Below are 18,819 nucleotides of genomic sequence, written 5' to 3' on the forward strand. Positions count from 1 at the left end.
ATAAGACCCACGATCATGAAAAATGGCCTTAGAGCTGGTCTGGCAGCTAGTGCACTGCTTGTTGAGTGACACGTGTTGTTTCTAATGTCTGGATCCAATCTCTAATTTCATGAAGCCAGACCCTGTGGCACTGTGACCTGCTGGAGAGTGTCTCCCACACACTGCTCATGCATAAAGACATCTGCTGCTTGCTTGAAGAGAGCCAAGCCATTTCTGTGCCTCTTATATATCGTCCTCCAGGGTTTGACATAAAAGAACCAAGAACTATTCTGTAGGTGTGGAGTAGGGATGTGTCACCCAGAATCTGCCCCAGAAGGTACTGAAGCCAGCCTCTCTTAGGAAAAGGTGCAGCTGTAGATTATCCCCTTGGGGACAGCATGTTGTCACCCCTGAAGTTGTTCTCCCCAGCTGAGATAAATCTGGCCAGCTGTTTTCATCTCTGAGCTGTTGAGGATGCACTGATGAGAACAGCTTTGTTGGTGTTGTCCATCCTTTCAGAAAGGACCTTTAGCATCTTCTGTATTATTTGGTTCTCTTAATTCTTTCATGCTAAATGCTCTAAAAAGTTTTAGGTAAGTAATATTATCTCCAAATCCTTCCTACTTGGGCCATGTGGGATGAGTTGCATTGTTTCCTTCCATCTGCAATTGCATCGATATTGATCTGTAATATCATGCAGAGAAGCAGATGCTCGTCCTGCTGCACAGAAATTCTCGTAATTCATGGCAATGCAGTTTTGGCTACTTAGACATAAAATCTAAATCTGTGTCTAAGATCTGCTAAGGCTTACATGTGAAGTACTGAGAAATTTGTTCAAGTGCCTGCTTTCATCAAAGCTCAGCTTCGTAACATATCATACAATAGCGTTTTCCACCTTAACTCCAAAAAGCCACTTTTCCTATTTACTGTATAATTGCGCAACTGTCTCATTCGGAGAATGGTTCCAGGCCCTGATTTAATGTACATTATGCACATTCTACCGTGAATTCAAAATGCCTAATTTCCTCATTGGTATTTGCACAGAGCCTTGGCATGATGTCCAGAAACTGTTCACATGCTTCAGAACTTGTCTTGACAGCATCCTGTAGCTGGAATTTTCATCTCCTGCATAGAGTCACAGAATCAACAGAATCTAAATTGGGAGCAGCGATGGTCAAAATTATTTAGTGTCAGTTTGGTGTGTCAGATGCCCAAATTGATGTGTTTAGGACTTTATTTCTCAAAGTACCTAGCACAGTTACGCACACATGTATCTTATTTAATATGTCCAAAGCAGAAGCCTAGTTGACTTTAGCTGTAACTTTGAGTGTTGATTTCAGTAAAAAATGAAGACATGATTGAAGATATTATCTAAAGTTAGGTCTACGAACATCAGAGCTGCTCTCCCATTGTGAAAGATTGTAAGAGTGGAAGAAAGATAACCAGGAAAAGAAGAGCTATGATTCCATGTTAAAAGGATGCATTCAATTGTAGATGTAGACCACGCTGGATTTTGGCCTTGTTGAAAAATTGGGCTGTAGTTGCTTCCCTAAAAGTTGATGAACATGTATTTCTGTCAGTCACTATCATGTTTGTGTAGTCTAGCTGGACTGAGAGGAACTGGCCCTCTGCCATCGGGGAGAACTGACTGGGGGGAGTGGGGCCAAGTGACCTCCGTGGTGTCATGTGGTACCGCCCCCCCCCAAGGGCAATTTCCAAAACATACAACTATTGAACAGCAGTTTCCTTTCAGTATGTGCTATCACATTTTAAGAGTATGTTCATCTATATATAGAAAACATTTGCATAGATACATACCTACGACTTCAGGAAAACCCTGCTTGCATTTCAAAATCTGCCTCCAAACCATGAAAACACTAGACCTTTTTTTTCTGATCAAAGTGTTCCTTCATTACTCTCAGTAACATGAAAAAATTTACAAGATTCTTCCTTGAAAGCCAGCCTTAGCCTGAAGAGATGAGTCTGAAAAGATGTCATGTCAAAGGTGCAAGTGTGATCAAAAATTTGCATTCAGGAGTATCACCCTTGGCATTCAGGCATCTTAAAAGACAAGGCAAGAGGGGATCAAAATGCCGGAGCTTTTAATTCTCATTAATCTGAGTTGGTGCGTGCTGTGTTTTTGTCAGCTTTAGTATTAGAACACTAGCATATGTTACCTCTCCTAATTTGTACGACTCAACCCCTTAAAAGAAGCCTATCCAAGTTCCTTCCTAGGCAGTTTTCTTCAAAACTAAGGAAGCACAGGATTTCATGCTTATCTATTTTGTCTTATAGCCACAAGTGAGCCATTGGTTTGAGTAGCATCTAAACACGTGGGACGCTGCTCTCTTAGAAAGCAAAGGGTGTGAGAAGAAGCTGGCGCTGGCTATTGAACTGAGTTGTCCCAGTCACCAAGAAGGATTGACCCACTCACATTTTGCCACTGAGACTAAAGGCAGAAACTGCCAGTGATCCAGAGGGTTGCAAACATTCTCTGACACTTGCCTTGTCAGAGACACCAGTGTGTCTCTGACACAGCTACCTGGGAACCAGCTCTATTTGGGCTTAAAGCATTTGGAAACATCTGGTTCTGGGTATGATGTGTTGAGAAGTGCTTTTGCTACTCCCTTCTGTTGAGTCTGTGTTTGTAAGTATCTTGATCCCTTTTCCTAGAGAAATGATAGATATGTGATCCAGTGCATGAGACTGTCACATACGGACAATGAATGCAAGTGGCTGCCAGAGTTGCTCCTGTGGAGTAACAGTAGCCAGCTGTGTAGATCTGCACTACCAAGCACCTTAAAGGCAATGCCTTGTAAACAAAAACGGGATATTTTTTCACTTCTCCAATTCCCAATCATCTAAAGATCAAGTTGCACATCAGTCTGACCCACCAAAGGTTTATCAGCACCAAAGCTGCCAGACTTCACTGATTTGCTTGGTTGTTCTTATATTTGAGACTGGTAAAGTCATTTTACCAAATCATTTTCAAGGAGAAAAGGATCTAGGTTTAAGTTGCAATGAGATATCTTGCACTTAATTTCGGGTCACCCTTACAATGTTTGACAAAGCTTGGCAGCCCTGGAGTAACTCCTTACTTTCAGACCAGCATGACATTGGTTCTCATGCTGTAAGATCTTTTATGAAAAAATTGCTGGAGATTTTTTTTTTTGTAATTCAAATGAGAGAAAATTGTGGATTTAAGTGGTCTTTGAGTTAAAATCTTACTTTAGGATTTGTCCCCTTTCCTACAAATGGGACAGGCAGAGAAGGGATCTCTGTGTAGAGTTAAAAGACAGAATAATTTTTCTCTGTCCTTGTCAGAATTAGGTTTTGGTCCTCACACCACAGGAACAGTCATCTAAAAAGTGTTTGGTGTCCCCTACAAGATGTCTTGTTTGTTTTTTTGTTTGTTTGAATTGATGTTGGATTTTTAAACAGAATACTGACTTGTGGAAGTCTCCCGTGTGTTTCTGTAGTGTTAAGTTTTGTCTACTTAATTGAAGTATCACTGGAAGCAGAAGGGAAGGCTTGACTTGGTCCTTACTTTAGTAGTGAAAGAGCCTCTTCTGAAGATGAATGCATGTGAATATGCACCAAAACCAAGACATCACAGACAGACAAAGTTGCTGGCAGTATGTAGAAGGAAGTGCAGGAGTCTTCAGTCACTTTACAGCTTTCCTATGTGGTGCTTCCATTGGCAGGGAAAAGCGTGAAAGCACGCTCACACCTCCTACGGAATTGACCCTCTAATTGAATATCCCTGGGAAATGTGTCAGACACAGTGAAAATAATCCCTGGGGGCACAGACCCCCTTAGCATGCTGTCTTGGAATTGTGTTTTCTTCTGTTAGGACGTAGCCATAGGCTGTGTATTCCACTAAAAGCATTTGTAGCCTTTCTACTGCTATTTAGAGGGAACATCATAGTTTAGGAGAGTCCCTTTTCTGCAGGGTAGAGATCTGCTCCTTTAGCCTTTCCTGGTCGAGATCATCCATGCAGCTGTCTGGTCACAAGCTTTTGCATGAGAATCTTTTGACCTCAGAATCCAGTCCTCCACCATTTCAGATTCAAATAGAGAATAAAATCACCGAGAAGTGTCTCATTTTGCCAGTGGCAGGATAAACTGATGTCATCTCTGATCAAACTTGTTTCTTGTTCTTGCCTTGGTTCTTGCTCACAGTTGGCAAATGCACCTGTATCCTGTCAGCTCCAAACACTGAGTCCTTCTCTGTTGAGAATAAAACAGTAGTTCTGCTCAAACAGATTAACGACTTGGGAAGAAGGACATCTTATGTGAAGGTATTTGCTAAATAAGGTGGGGGATATATCTTCCTCTGTGTATAGGAGACCTCAGAATACCTGCCTAATTATACTTTCCAAAAAGACTGTTTTGTAATCAGCTCTCTGGGCCCACTCTGCCCAACAGGTTTTTTAAAATGAGTGTGAAAAGGCAGAGATGAGCAAAATGTGGAGAATAGCCTCTTCTCTTTTGATTTCCTCACCAGCCATTAGCTATTTTCTCACTGACCGCTCCACAAAAAGTGGCAAGAATGATCTGCATTTCAGGGCTGCTGCTGCTGCCAACCCCCGAGCTGAGGAGGAGGAGAGCTCCTTCCTCCTCACTCTGCAGAGCTGTTCTGCATTGAGCCCAGTGAGTCAGGCCTAAAATGGGGGAAAGATTTAGTCTTCCGAAATACTACAGAAAGTTCAGGGATGAAAGGGCATTGCTGTCTAACCTAGCTGGTGGCACGTGGTGGGAATACTGTGGGTGATGTGTTCTGTGCCAGGAAATGATGTACGCAAGTCTGGTGTGAGGTTTTGGTCCTCCGGGTGCTCTTAGGCACCCACACTGTCAGGTTGTTTTCTTCTTTAAAACGCCAAGCAAGTTAATCGTTGCTATAAAGTTATTTATTGCAGAAGCAGATCAGTCTCAAAGGCAAAACAAAGCAAAGCAATGGCAAAAAGCAATGGTAAACGCAGTGGCAAAATGCAATGGCATAAAGCCATGGCATAGAGCACCAGCTCTCCCTAATGCATGCTCTTTTACAGAAACTTTCCAACTAGCTAAGACACGAACTCGGACCACTACTTCCTTAACCTATTAGAATTCTAGTTTCTTAGCACACCAGACTACGTATAAACTACGTCCATGGCCTATCTTATTCTAACTGAAAAATGTAAGCAATATTCTTAACTATAACTGTTATGTCTGAAGCTAGGTTCTTGGAGCCTTGAAGGAAACACTAGTATGTTTTTTCAACCTTCACTAGAACTTATACTACTTCTCAGGCATCTAAGACCTTTTACTTACTAAAAGCACTTAAAATGTATTCCATTTACTTACTTTCTCCATCTATTCACTTACTCATTCCATCCAAAGGCTTTAATTCAATCCCTGCACTCTGATCTATCTCTGAAGGACTCAGAGAGACCCCTTTCTTACTGACTCCATCGTCTGGTAAATCCTATGCCATGCAGTGGATGTCAGGAGGAACTGGGGAAAAATGCCAAAGGGAGCAGGGATTAAAGATGGTCTCATTTATGTGGTGGACACTGTTTGCATCTCTTAATTTGCCTGTGGTCTCTGTATTACTGAATAAAGGATTGCATTGGGCATATTGCTCTCTGTTTTAAATACTGAGTAAGAGTAAGCCATGCTCTCAAGAGCATGCAAGATATCCTTTCTCAACAAGTTGAGAAGGATCTGCTGGCCCAGATAAATCTGTGCTGTGAGAATGCCTTGTGCTCATTTCAGAATGTATTCCTGAAGTCCTTGAATTCATTAAACCCTAATTAGCAATGAGCATTGATGATTAAAAAATCTGTGAAAATAGGCAGACCAGTGTATATTGAGCTGTGAAGGCACCTCTGGGTCTGTCCTATAATTAGCTTTTAGCCTGTTTGGACTTAAAATACTCCTTCTATTTTCTCTGACATTCTGACCTTGCCTCTTGCATTAGCTTTTGATATAACAGCCTCCAAAACTGTCTGTTTTTTATGGAGTTTCTATGGGGTATCCTCCACAACAGATTGTGAAACTTATAGGGGAAGTGAAAAGTAAACTTGGGAACTACAGCATATTTAGTATCTTGACATAAATTTTTACTGTATTTGTGTTGAGGACAGGTTTTTGAGTTGCTCATAGATTGTTAAAAAGCTGCTGTGAAAATCCTGTGCCAATCATACTTTGAGATTATTTCCCTTTTAAATTACTTCAAATTACTTTACTTCCCATTTATATTACAGTGTTCTGACCATAGTAATTGATGCTATAGCAGAAAAAGCCAGAAAGGCTCTTCTGGTCTGGGACTGTTGAATCCAACCACAAGAGCATTGTCATTGTGGTTGGGACCTCTGAAAGGCCCAATCAGAATAGCCACTTGGAGCATGTGCAGTTTTTGTCAACTCTGCAGCGTTTAACAAATAGCATTAAATTATTTTATTTAATAAATGAATGTGAGAAATGAAGCCTGTGCCTATGTCTGGTTTTGAGTCCTTCTCTTTAGAAGTCAGCCAACATGTGTTCTAAACCACTAAACAGCACCTTTTTGGGAAAAGGAGGTTTTGATAATCAACTGTATAACTAACTAGAGCAGTTGGAGGTTTTGGTAACTAACTGGAGCACTTATAAACTCGATTTTGCATCTTTGAAAATAATGGCAAAACTCCTGCTGAATTCATGACATAGAGTCAGGTTATATATGCAGCTGCTCACTTGCATGTAGAGCAGTTTCAGTTGTTATTGTGCCATTTTGTATAGAAACACTGAAAATACAAATTTTATTTATAAGAACTTACTGAGAGTACTAAAGAAGTAATTGTTCAGAGACAGTTATCTGAAGGAAAAGCGAAAGATCTTAAAAGTTCCAGTGCTAATACATGTGAAAACTTTTACATTAAAAATTAAAAACTTTACTTGCTAGTAATTTCAAGGAGAAGATTTTTAACTATCTCTACCTTATTGTAAATGTTCTGTTATTTCTATGTGTGGAATTTGAAACAAAAATCTATTTAACCAACAAGAAGGGCAGTGTGTGTGATGCTTGTCTGTTGTCTTTGCTTTCCAGAACACTTCTGCAGCAGTTGCAGAGACTCCAAGCCATGGTTGCTGGCAAAGTGTCCCGCTCATGCAAGGCAGCTAGCACACAAACAGGGACCTGTCTTATGGTGAGTGGCACTAAGGTTGGGAATTGTAAGGGAATGAGAATCTCTTTCCACTCCTCAAAGGCACATCTCTTGTTCTGCAAAGCATCTCAATGGCAAATTTGCAGCTTGGGAATTCCTTTTCATGATTTGATAATTTTGAGGGAGGTGAGACTTGAGAGTAATGAAGATTAATGATGGTGGGAAGGTACTGAGTTCTGGAGGAGACTGGGCCTGTGCTTTTGGTTGGGTGCTGCAGTGATGAAAGAAGCAGCTGTGCTCTTCCAAGGGATCACTTTATTATTTCCTGAAGTATTATATGTGGGAAATGGTGTCTAGGGTTGTAAAATAAAAATAAGGGTGACCTTTGAGGCTCGGTTCATTTTATAACAATAAAAATAAACTTGCTCAACCAAATAAAAATATGGCTGAGGCTGTAAATCTACCTCTGTGCTATTTCAGTAGTAATAGTAGTCAAGATAAGAAAACAAGTAGAATGAAACATTTCCTTTTCCCTCCTTACACTCAGCTAGCAAGTTCCCTTTATACCTAAAGTGCTGTAAATTGATGGAAATCATTTACAAGGCCTAAGCTGTTCTCCCAGTCTAGGCTCATTTTCTCTGGGAAGCAAGACTGGGGCTAGCAGCAGAAATAATCTTGGAAATTCTCAGCAGTACCTGTAAAACACATACAGTAGCTTTATCTGCATTTCAACTTTATGAGTAAATAAGGCAGCTGGTCAGAATAGAACAGACATTGAAAATGAACCCCAGCATTGGAATGTCCTCTTTAAAACACTGAATTGTAATTGTATAGGTGCCTTTGCATGCGATGAAAATGGCCTCAAATGATTTGTTTTGATAAAGTATCAGTTCTCTTGTGCGCATGGGGATCAGGTGCACTCACTTCTCCTACATCCTCCCTTTGCCAGATGGTGGTGCTGTGCTTTGCAGTAGTTTTTGGCAGCTTCTCTCAGAGCTATGGGCCATATCCTTCTGCTACAAAGATGGTGTTGCCCAGGCAGCATTCCTCACCAGAGTCCTACACAGATTCCATTGGTAAGTGACAGCTATTCCAGTCTTGCTATTTGCTTGGTTGTACTTAAGCACTTGTTTTCCACACCCTTTCCTAACCTCCTTCTCAAGCACCTCTTGCATTTCTGCTCCTTAAGTGGCAGGTTTTTATATATACCTGTGTTTTTTCTAAGGATAACTTGGCAAACTATGCTGATGGCAGCAGACTTCATAAAAATGAGCAAAACCTTTTCCCCACTATCCTTCTTGGTACTTCTGTTTAAAGAATTTTTGCCTCTGTTGGCAGAATTAAAGTTAGTGAAAGGTAGCAGGGTTTCTACTCAGTAGCAAATGTTCATACTGTTAAAATGCACAGATTATTTCAGTTACTGTTTACTTTGCCAGTGTTACCGAAGAGTCCAAGGACAGAATGGGAAACTTAGTATTACATAACTATAACGAACCAATATATTATCAAAGTTATTATTTAATATTGTTTTTGGTTTGTGAATAATTTAGAGCTTTTTGATCCCTACCTGGACCATTCCTGTGGTTTCTTTCTTCAGCTATCAAATTGCCAGTTAATCACTATGAAAAGAAAAGGCCTTTGCAGCTTTGGCTCTGGCCTAACAGTTTACATTTCCTGAAATGATCAGGGCTGTTCTCTAAGCTGCCTATTGCTCATCTCATTTTGCCTTCTGTCTTTGTATGCAGTGAGGTCAAGGAGTCTACTAATTTATGAAGAGCCTCACCAACTGGAGGAGCCATCAAGCCAGATCTCCTTTGCAGATCGCAATGACAGGCAAACAGACACCTCCAAGTTCACAACACTGTCCCTGGAAGCTGTGTCAGGGACACAGCAGGATGATATCATGCAGTTCACAATAGCCAACGAGACAAGGCTAGAGAAATCAGTGCTTCTGGGCCTGCAGCAGCATAGGTGAGTGCAGGGTGGGCTTCTTGTCACATGGATGTTCTGTGTCACTCTTGTTCGTGCCTGAAGGCCAGAGGCCAGACTAGCAGCTCAGCTATGCTAGGCACCATGAAGCATGAAGTAAGAGTTTGTTTTTTATCTGGAGAGCCTATAGGCAAAGTCATTGTTGCTCTGGAGAAGTGGTTGCAACAGAATTGTAATAATACAGCTACCAAACTCGGTACTTCTGCCAGAAACCTAAACCCTGTAAGCCTGTTAGTTGGGCCTGCCCATTTCTTTAAAGCACTTAATTTTAAGCTTCCCAAAGGAATAAGCTTTTGGCAGTTGTATGGAAGTGTGAAGTTTTGATTCACTGGGATTTCAATGAGGTTAGGGCATGAACAGTTAGAGTTTCTCACAGCAGTGATCTTCTGCAGCATTACTGCAAAAAGTTTGCAGGAGTCACTCTCAGGAGACCGACATGTAAAATTATCTGACTCGTTAAGTTCCTACACTGAGTTCCCTCACTTTTAGCATGAATGTAAGGGGTTTTCTCTCTTTTTTTCTTTTTTTTTTTTTTAAACATAAATGTAAGTTTTCCAGGCCTCTGAAAAGAGAGAGAGTTACTGGTTTAAATATATATGCTTCTTCCTGCTTCACCTTTGCTTGCCTAGAACCAAAGAGATGACTACTTGAGTATAATTCAGTATGTTACTAGACTCAGCTAACTGACAAATACCTACCTGGTAAATACTGAATGGCTCTTTAGCATTAGCCAAATCAAGTAGGATATGTACTTTAAAAAATTACTCTCAGCGTTAACCTTTGTTTTTTTGTTCCCTACAGAGTCAACTCTGAACTAGAAGGAAATGAAACACTGAAGATAATTGAAATAGATAGAAGAGTCAATGCCACCTCTTAAAAATAAAAAAGGCCTTTTTGCTTGACTTCCCTCTTTCCCACATATTTTCAACCAAAGTTCCCCTGACTTGTCATTCTCAGTGAACCAAAGTACAAAAGAAAGGGAGTTCAACTTCTGCATTGACTGGTGAGGCTGTGACTACGGATGGGATCTCTTGTCTTTGTAACTCCCTTCATGTTGCACACAGTCCCTGTCTCTGCTTTTATCTCTTTCCTGTCTAAAACTGCAAGGGGAGGATTGAATTATGATGGCAGATGATGCCAGCAGTGTGCCAGTGACTGGTGGGTGTGTGTGCACCTGTACATGCATACAGCCTGATCTGAGCACAAAGACATTCTGGAGAAGAATTGTGTGAAACCAATGGGAGCATGTGGGTGATAGGTTTCTTGGGAGAAGGTGATTGAGAGTGAGAGGAGATGCAGCATGATGGTGCTTAGAGTCTCACCACAGCTCTGTGCCTACTGGTCTACAGCACTTGAGCCTTTTTGGGGGGATAGAAAAGCACATGTGCAGCCTGCTTCTGAAGGGACAGGAAAGGGCCCTGACACTGCGGAGTTTACAGCACAGGCAGGAGAGGGCTGGTACATGATGCTACTGAATTTCCTCCCCTAGCTCTCTTCTCCCCTGCAGTCTCTTAATCCCTTAGCAGGGTAGGTTTCTCTCTGCATTGAAAGCAGTCCTGGTAGGCTTCCCTGCTTCCACCCTTGAGAAATTAAGCAAGGATCAGTCACTGTCTTACCACACTCTGTGTGGGAGAATTACACTAGTTTAACTAAATCTGTTTAGAAAGCAGGTTTTGTTACATTTATGCAATATTTTAGATGGATGCCCTTTAGTCTGCTTAAGGCTAATCTATTTAGCTTAAGTCAGTTCCTTCCCAACAAACTAAATCAATGCAAGGCTTAAACCAGAAGTGCCTCCTGAGAGGACTATATGGAATTAATTTACTGGCTTCTAGCTGGTGGATGAAAATTCTTGTGTAGACCTGGTCTCAGATTGTCTTGTGTTTTTCTTTCCTTGCCATCTTCCTGTTACTGTTGTAAATAGTATTTATTAGCTTAAAAAAATTCTGTTCAGGCAGTTGCAATGAAGAGAACTGAGCATTCCTAACCCTGCAAGTGATCTGGGCAGACCCTGGAATCAGACACACAAACAGCTCTGAACACCCACTTCCTCCCCTTATGCTTGAATTGTCCTAAAATAAAGCCATGTGTCTTATTTTCCTCTTACCTGCTTTTCCAGAGATGTGATCTGAGGCCAACTGCTTTGGGTACAGGTAGGCCCAGCTCATGCCTAGAGGTGATCGGTACTGTGTTAACTGTATGGCAAGGCAGCCTCTGATCTGAGGAGCTGATTATGTAGGCAGGAGACCTGTCAGAAGAGGAATGAGATGAGCATGTGTGGAGGTGAAGTGGCTGGCCTGGGCTCATTGAGAAAGCCAAGAGCAGCATTCAAGTCTGATCCTGGTCCAGTACTCTTCGCCATGGTTTGTTTCCTTCTTGTACCTGTTGTACGTGTTGCTGTTGTCTTCAAGTGTCCTCTCTCAGTACCCTGGTCATGCCTTTGGCTGAGCTGTGCTTCTTGTAGTTTGAACTCAGTCCGGAATTTGAACAGGGTTTTATCTGGTTCCTACAGAAGGGCACTCATGCTCCATTGAGGATGGATCTAATGTGAAAATCCTAATTCAGCAGGCTAGCATAGCTGCTTTAGAGTTTACCAGAAGAAGTAGATTTTTAAAAAAAAGTAATTTGAAGCTCTGTTTATTTTTTCCCTAATGATAAATAAGGGAGAAACTAACATAGCCTTACAAATAATTTTTTACTATGTACGGTAGATATTTCTTGCAACTATTCTATTTTGTAAAAGACTGAATTTGTATTTTATTACAGCAGATGTCACACCAGCTTCTTTCTTGTTCTTCATTCTCCTTAGACTTTCTTCCTTTGGCATCCTATTTGCCACCCTCAGGCCTGACCCAAAAGTCAGTGAAGTGAATTGGAGGGGACTGTGGATTAGTTCCCTTTGTGCCATTTTAAGAAGGTGTTTCATGTCAGTGAGAGTGAAAGAAGTGTCTGACTCCATGAGCCTATACTGACTTCTGGTGTACAGATGTGCTTTTCTAGGTAATGCCCTATTCTTCTATGCAAGTGCCTTATTATTTTCCCTGAGGTGACAATGAGAGGAGAAATGCTGTTGTAGTCTGTTTTGCAAGTGTTCCCATCTTGGCATGGGTCAACCTCCACCATAAAGTCTGTTTTCCTTCACAGTGATCCTGCTGGGTTCTCTGAAGTATTCCAGTATCCATTAATAACTTTTGTGTTTGGAGGTTTTTTTAAATGGTTTAAGGCTTCACAAAACAGTGATCACTTAGGAGTGCCGCAAGGGATGGCTGCATTGCTCAGCCACTTGAGGTCAGCAAAGTGACAGGAGAAAGCTGGGACTGACCCCAACTGGTCAGCATAAGTGGGCAAGGTCACAGTTTAGAAAATTCCTTAAATGGTCTTTTTTTTCCAGAGCACCCTTTGAGGACAACCAAGTGGTTAAATGTTTTGCAAAAGAGGCCCCAAGGTGTGAAGCACAACACCACTTACCGGTCTTCCAGTTTGCACTGTGCAGCCTGAGCTCCTGCCCACTGCCAGCTAAATGGATCACCTCCCATTTCATATACAGCTAGCTGACTTCACTGTGTGAAAACCGAAGTGGAATTATTTCTCAGCTCTTAAAGGGTAGATGATTTTGCACAACAAAATGGCTCCTCCTCTCTGAAACCTACTGCACTGACCACTATTAAAACTTTTCCCTTTTTAGTGGTTTAATTTGGGCATATTTATTCAAATCTGGTTGGAAGATAATTGTGTTTCCCTCCTTAGCATTTTAAACTGGCCATGGTCTAGGTCACGCCTCTGTACTAATTCATCCTAGCCAGTATGGCCATACTGATGTCTTAAAAGTGTTTGATAATCTATTGCTATAATCTTAAATTGTGTAATCCTTTAAGTTATTTTTAGGTACTCTTTTAGGGAATCTCTTGACCTAGCACACACATTGCTTGGGGATTTATTGTATTACATGTTGCTTTATAATAAGGAAAAGCTTTGCTTCACTTTGGTATGTTTGTGATTGTTTTTCTTCAGGGGCCTTAATAGAACCTTAATAGGTTTCTCTTCTAGGGGCCAAGGAATCCCCTGTCATCACCTACTCCCAGGCTGTTGTGTGGCAAAGACCCCACAATGTCCAGAGTGAGTTTGTGCCTGTGTTCTGTACCTAGCAGGGGACGGGGGAGGCAGGACAAGGTGCCATTGCACCGCCAGCCTCAGCATCCAGGAGTGACCCCGGTGGGAATGTTGATACATTGCAGACCACGTGGAAAGGCAGCCTCTGTGCTCTGAGTTAAGGGCACAGGGCAGGAGTAGTAAGGTGTATTCAGGGAGGATGCCAGTAAGTGCTTTTAGTTAGTTCAGCTCTATTACTTGAGGCCTTAGCCTTCTGCTAGTGTGCTTTTTCTGGTGATCAGTGGCTTGGTGCTGTGGAATCATATGTGTGTGTATGGATAGGGTAAGCAAGGGCGTTGTGTGCTTCATAATTTTCATTTCAAGTAGAGGACTTAAGTGATAAACTTAAGAGTCCTCAGCTGTAAGGTTATGTTGCTCATCAGCACAATTTTATACACACTAGTAAACTTACTTTTTGCCTATAGCTTTAAAGCATATCTAGATATGTTGGGTCTTTGCTTCTAGGAACATAAGCTATGAAGAAATGTAGGGCATTATTTTATATATATGTATATTTTAAAAGTCTGAAGCACAGGGCATGTGATGTTTCTACCGTTGTTACTAGTATGTAGATAATATTGGGATTTTTCCCTCCCAGGCTATTTGTAGTTCTTTGCTGCACTTCTTTCATTTTATCTGTACTACTCAATATTTTTCAGCAGCTCAGACTAATGGATTAGGCTGAGGTTCCTGGGCCAGATCCCAGCTGATACAACCGGCAGGGTTTTCACACACTGCTCTTGGAGGCTGCAGGTGTGTTTATACTGATAGGGGACCTCTTCTTCCACATCTCTCTGTGTAATAGTGTGTCTCGATGTATTCTTGATGCTTCTAACATAGATCAAAAATTAGTCTAAAAACCTTTTTTTTTCCCTGCTAAAGAAACCAACCCACCTCTCCACTCCCATCCCCCCAAACTGTCAGTGGTGAATTCTGTCTAGACGCTTCTAGAATGTAGGTCAAGTAAGTGAATGATACTAATTGCTGTGTTGGGAGGGATTTCCACTGAGTATTTGGGCTCTAGATTCTAGCTAATGCCAAGAGGCCATTGTTCAAAATCCACTGAGCTAAGAACAGAGGAATACAGAGTATTTTTATACTCCTGGTGACTAAAATATTGCTTTCTTGAGTCACTAATTAAAAAGGGAACATTTTGTATTCTGAAGGTGAAATGATAGGTCAGTACTTCGTAGCTACAAAAGTTGTCCCAGCCTATATAGTAGTGTGGTGCAATGATGTGTTGCTGCTTTGCACTGTCTAGCGTTAAAATTTAACAACTTCGGGGATTGCCAAGGGGAACGAACTGATGTATGTGTTTAGTAAGTTCTTTACAAAGCAAATGGCAGGATTCAATCCATCTTGTAGCTTTCTCATGGCCAATAAAGTGACATTGGGCATTCAGAGAATTTTTTGAAGGTTGATCCTGATTAATACTGCATTGCTTAGGCAGGTCAGCATCCACTGGAGATTCCAGGATTGAGAGGGAAATTCCAACTTGGTTTTCTCATTTTTATGTCATGCCTTTTCTGCTTTACCAAGGTATGTGTATATATATATGTGAGTCAAATTCATATGTAGAAAAAAGTGCATCATGCAGGAAAGTCCTTTGTGATGCTGTTTGGATCTGATGCTGAATGGAGTTTGGATATTCTTTATTAGCAGTAGTCTCGTCTGCCCTCAACCGATCTCCAGATTCCTCCTCCAAGAGCTGCAACTAAAGAGGTGAGAACAGAACACGGAAAAGCTGGATTTGTAGACCTCTCTTACAGAAAGGGTGGAAGAAAAGGCAGGTGAAGGGACTTCTCACATCACAGGGAAACCTATTTCTTGATTCCATATATCAGCAGTGATAGTCTCTTTGATTAGTTACCTGCTAGGTTTAGCTTTACTACTATTCCCCTTGCTCTTTAATGCTATGCAGTCCTGGTATGCAGTTCATGCATACCTGACCTTTATGTTATATTGCACTTTACCCTCTAAACAGCAGGTAAAAATCTTTTTGAACTTTAGCAGCCCATAATGAAGGGAGTGGAAGAGAGAGAGGGGGAAGCAGAGGCAGGTACTGTTTTTTTTTTTTAACAGAATTCTGCACATATCTGACTTTACCATAACAGATGTTAATTCAGTGGTGCAGATATAATGGCATCTTGCTTTCGTCATTTGTACAGTTAACGAGAACAAGTGTGAGTTTGTGTGCATCTATTCACATATGTGTGGTGAATGATCAAAAGGTGTCAAGAATGCAGAGTTTTATTAATGTGATAAATGTTGCTAAATAAAGGCATCTACCTGAACACACAGGGCACTTTGGGCTTGGTGCAGCAGAAAGTCGAGGCATATCTCTGAAACCTGTTCACATTCCACATTACCGAGCACTCGTAAAACTGTTGTGTGAATTGCTGTCTGTGATTTATTGTTGACTGAATGTTGTTGCACTATGTCATTTTTGTGTGTGTGCATAGACAGTCTGGCCTTTCTAGAGAACAGTTCTGGCTTGGTACCAAAAAAAAATTATTTTATATTCTGGTATAATTTGTGGTCTGCAGAATTATGACGTTGAGTGCTTTCTTTTTTTTTTGTTTGTTTGTTTGTTTGTTTGTTTGTCATTTTTTCTTTCTTTTGGGGGGGGGGGGGGGGTTGAGTTGTGTAAATTAGCCTTAAAAGGTGGTCCCTGGGAGCCATCCCTCGGGCACAGTAAGGTGCCAGCCAGGGGAAGCAGTTTCCTCTCAGAGGGTGGTGCAAGTACATCCCAGTTTCCCCCGAGATTGACTAGACCTTTGAGGTAAATTACCTGGTGTTGCTCTCTGGAAGATAAATATCCATGGCCAATTCCATTGCCTTGGGCCATGCAGAACAGCACCCTGTGACTGAGTCACTCTGCTGTGACACCCATAGGGCATTTAACTGATCTTTCCCTTTCCCTGTGTTCATGTGGATGCAGTATAGGTTTGTGCAAACATTTAAAACTACCTAAGATTACAGGGACATTGATACTAGTGCAAAAGCACCTCTCTTCCCCCAGCTCCTTGGTAAACTTCATTGGGGCCTTTTCTGACTGCAGATATCTCTATTCTCTTGCCATGTCTGTTTAACTTTGTGTCTGTGTTCAGTGACCTTTGTATTTTTGTACAAGTGCTGTGATCTGGATACCGTCCCACCTGATTGTTCACACTGCAAACATGTCCATTGTGTGGAAAGAAATGGCTCTTTTTCCTTTTTAAAACATCTGCCTGATTCTGTGAGAGAACAGACTACTTGCTTTGGTAGCCTAAATATGTATGTAGTGAAGTATGTTATGCTTTTCATTTCTTGCAAATAAATATTTTCTATAGAAAAAAGCAATTACTACTTGTTTGATTTCCTGATGATTGGAAAAAATCTGAGCCCTCGACTTTCCCAGGTGTGCCAGCCTGTGCCATGTGTCCACCTTCAACATGGCAGAAGCCTGGTAATTTAGTGATAGAAAAGGAAAGATGTGGGGTTTTGCTGAAGCTGGCTGCCCCTTCCCTTTTTGAGGTTAGCAGAGAATTATATCTCAGAAATGAGTGGAAATCAGGTGAAGGCCAATGGCATTTAACAGTGATAATGACACTCAGTGCAACACTGTGCTACAGCCCCAATTAGAGTAAATTCTCTGTACGAGTGGGATCCAGACAGGCTGATGCTGGAGGGAGCAATGCTTCAGTCCAGTGAACCAGTCTGCCAGGGCCCACTGGGGCTCATCTGTGTGGGCCAGACAGCCCTCTGGAAGGTAAGGCCTTTCCCTGCTCTGGCTTTGCACTGGGCTTGTTTCAACTGGAGTGAACTCTTAAAAGCACTTTCTGCTTTGGCTTTTGGAGATTGGGTCTCCTGCTGGCCTCAGATCCTTTCCTTAGCCTGCCTCACCCCTGAGATAATTCAGGAGCTTTCTCCAGTAATTCAAAAGTTCTGCCTGCATGAGCACCCAACATTATGTCCTGCAGTCCAAACCCAGCCAGGGCACAGAGCTGCTTTGAGTATACATGGACAAGAAAATGCCTGATGGCTTTCAGTTTGAGGACTCTCTGGCTTTGTTAGTCATCCAGGGAACTTGACAATGGATGACCTAGTGCAGATGTGAAACTTACCCTGTACAGAGCTGGAATCACAAATGGTACAGTAATTGGTTTTATACCAGTTTTCTACTAGGAGGGAGACCTCATATATGAGTTCCATGCATTCCTACAACAGCAACCAAGAATTTATTTTCCACAGGAAATACTAGCTATGGAAGTAATAGTTCCAGCTTAACTGAAAATGGGAGTAAGATCGATGGCTTTCGTGCCTCCTTTCCAAGGGCTCTTAAAGAAGACTGCTTTAGAGTTTGGGGAAGGCAACATACCATAGGAATTGGAACACCGTGGGCTGCACTAAATTTGTGACTGATGTGGATTTTCAGAAATGCCTTGATTTTGGGCTAAAGAGGTTAAAGTAGCAAAAGAAATTGGCAGTGAAGGAAGAAAAAAGAGCTCTTCTTCAAGGATCTTGCTTCTTGCCTCTTGCTTTCCAAACAGGCAATTTCACTTGCCAGGACTATTGATCCAGGGCACTTGTTTGCAGCATCAAGCCAGATATATAACATTTTTAGAGGAAAATCGTTAGACTGTGACTGGTTGAGAAAGTTACCCTCAACTTAGTTTTAGCTGACCTCAGTTCCTCCAAGCAAACAACACAGGCTGGTGATTAAGAATCTCCTTGGATCTCTTAAAGCATCACACAGCTGCAGGGGATCTGTGATTAAAAAAGAAACCCCCACATGATGGGGAAATCCTGTGTGATGAGCTGTCAGCCTCCAGGACATGCTGTTCTTGGAAAAGCATCTTACTGTTTGAATTCAAGGCTGGATTTTGATACTCCTTTTCCAGGCTGATTCCTGTGGCAGGGCAGGAGGAAGGATGTCCAAATGCAGCTTGTGATGGCTCTCATGGCATGTTTGGGTAGAAAGTGTTCTCCTTATGCTGTTAGCTATTGTTTGTACCTATTTTACAACAGCACAGACTTCACCCCCCTTGAAGGTATTTAATGGAAGATTCATTCCTGATTCTCCCTTTCCTAATTTGCTTGCTTTAGGCTTTTTTTTAGAAACATGGGCCTCATACTTGTGGCATGCTGGTGAATTTGGCTTGCCCAAGTTATTCCATGCTTCAGATTCCTTGTCTGCAAAGCCAATGGTAGTTTCCTCCTCTCTGTAAATCACACTGAGATTGAGCAAAGCAAGGTGATCCAAATGAGATAGCAATAGGAAACAAAAGCATATTTCCTTTCTAATTAATAATAATGCTTGGGTGTCTTGTCTCCCTCCAGTTTGTGCCTAAAAAAAAATGATTTGGTTTCTCCTTTTCTTGTTGTTGCCTCTTTGTGGGCTTCAAATGGTCCGTAGGAATGACTTCTTTAAGTTTTCGTTATTAAATTAATCTTAAAATGTATTTGCACAAGTTCCATATATTGCTATAAAATTACTATTTTGTGTATCTCTAGTAAGGAGGAAATTACAAGTTCTGGCTCCTATCTTTACTGTGGTACAGCTGAGGGAAGATAAGTTCATGACTGTTGGCTC

The 18,819-nt window shown here is 41.5% G+C and overlaps 1 protein-coding gene across 3 annotated transcripts in view; it reads left to right on the forward strand.

Moving 5' to 3' along the window:
* The window catches only part of LOC106856333 (cyclic AMP-responsive element-binding protein 3-like protein 2), a 69,261-nt gene extending 59,264 nt beyond the window's left edge, over positions 1-9,997 (forward strand). For all 3 annotated transcript variants that reach the window (XM_088165678.1, XM_088165676.1, XM_088165679.1), the window contains 4 exons: positions 7,049-7,148; positions 8,056-8,182; positions 8,852-9,077; positions 9,897-9,997. In XM_088165678.1, coding sequence (XP_088021804.1) covers positions 7,049-7,148; positions 8,056-8,182; positions 8,852-9,077; positions 9,897-9,972 — 529 coding nt within the window. In that variant the 3' untranslated portion in view covers positions 9,973-9,997. The remainder of the gene's footprint in view (positions 1-7,048; positions 7,149-8,055; positions 8,183-8,851; positions 9,078-9,896) is intronic.
* Positions 9,998-18,819: the final 8,822 nt, after the last annotated feature.

This window comes from Sturnus vulgaris, chromosome 5 (genome assembly GCF_052056855.1).
Source record: "Sturnus vulgaris isolate bStuVul1 chromosome 5, bStuVul1.hap1, whole genome shotgun sequence".
In the NCBI taxonomy this organism is placed as follows: domain Eukaryota; kingdom Metazoa; phylum Chordata; class Aves; order Passeriformes; family Sturnidae; genus Sturnus; species Sturnus vulgaris.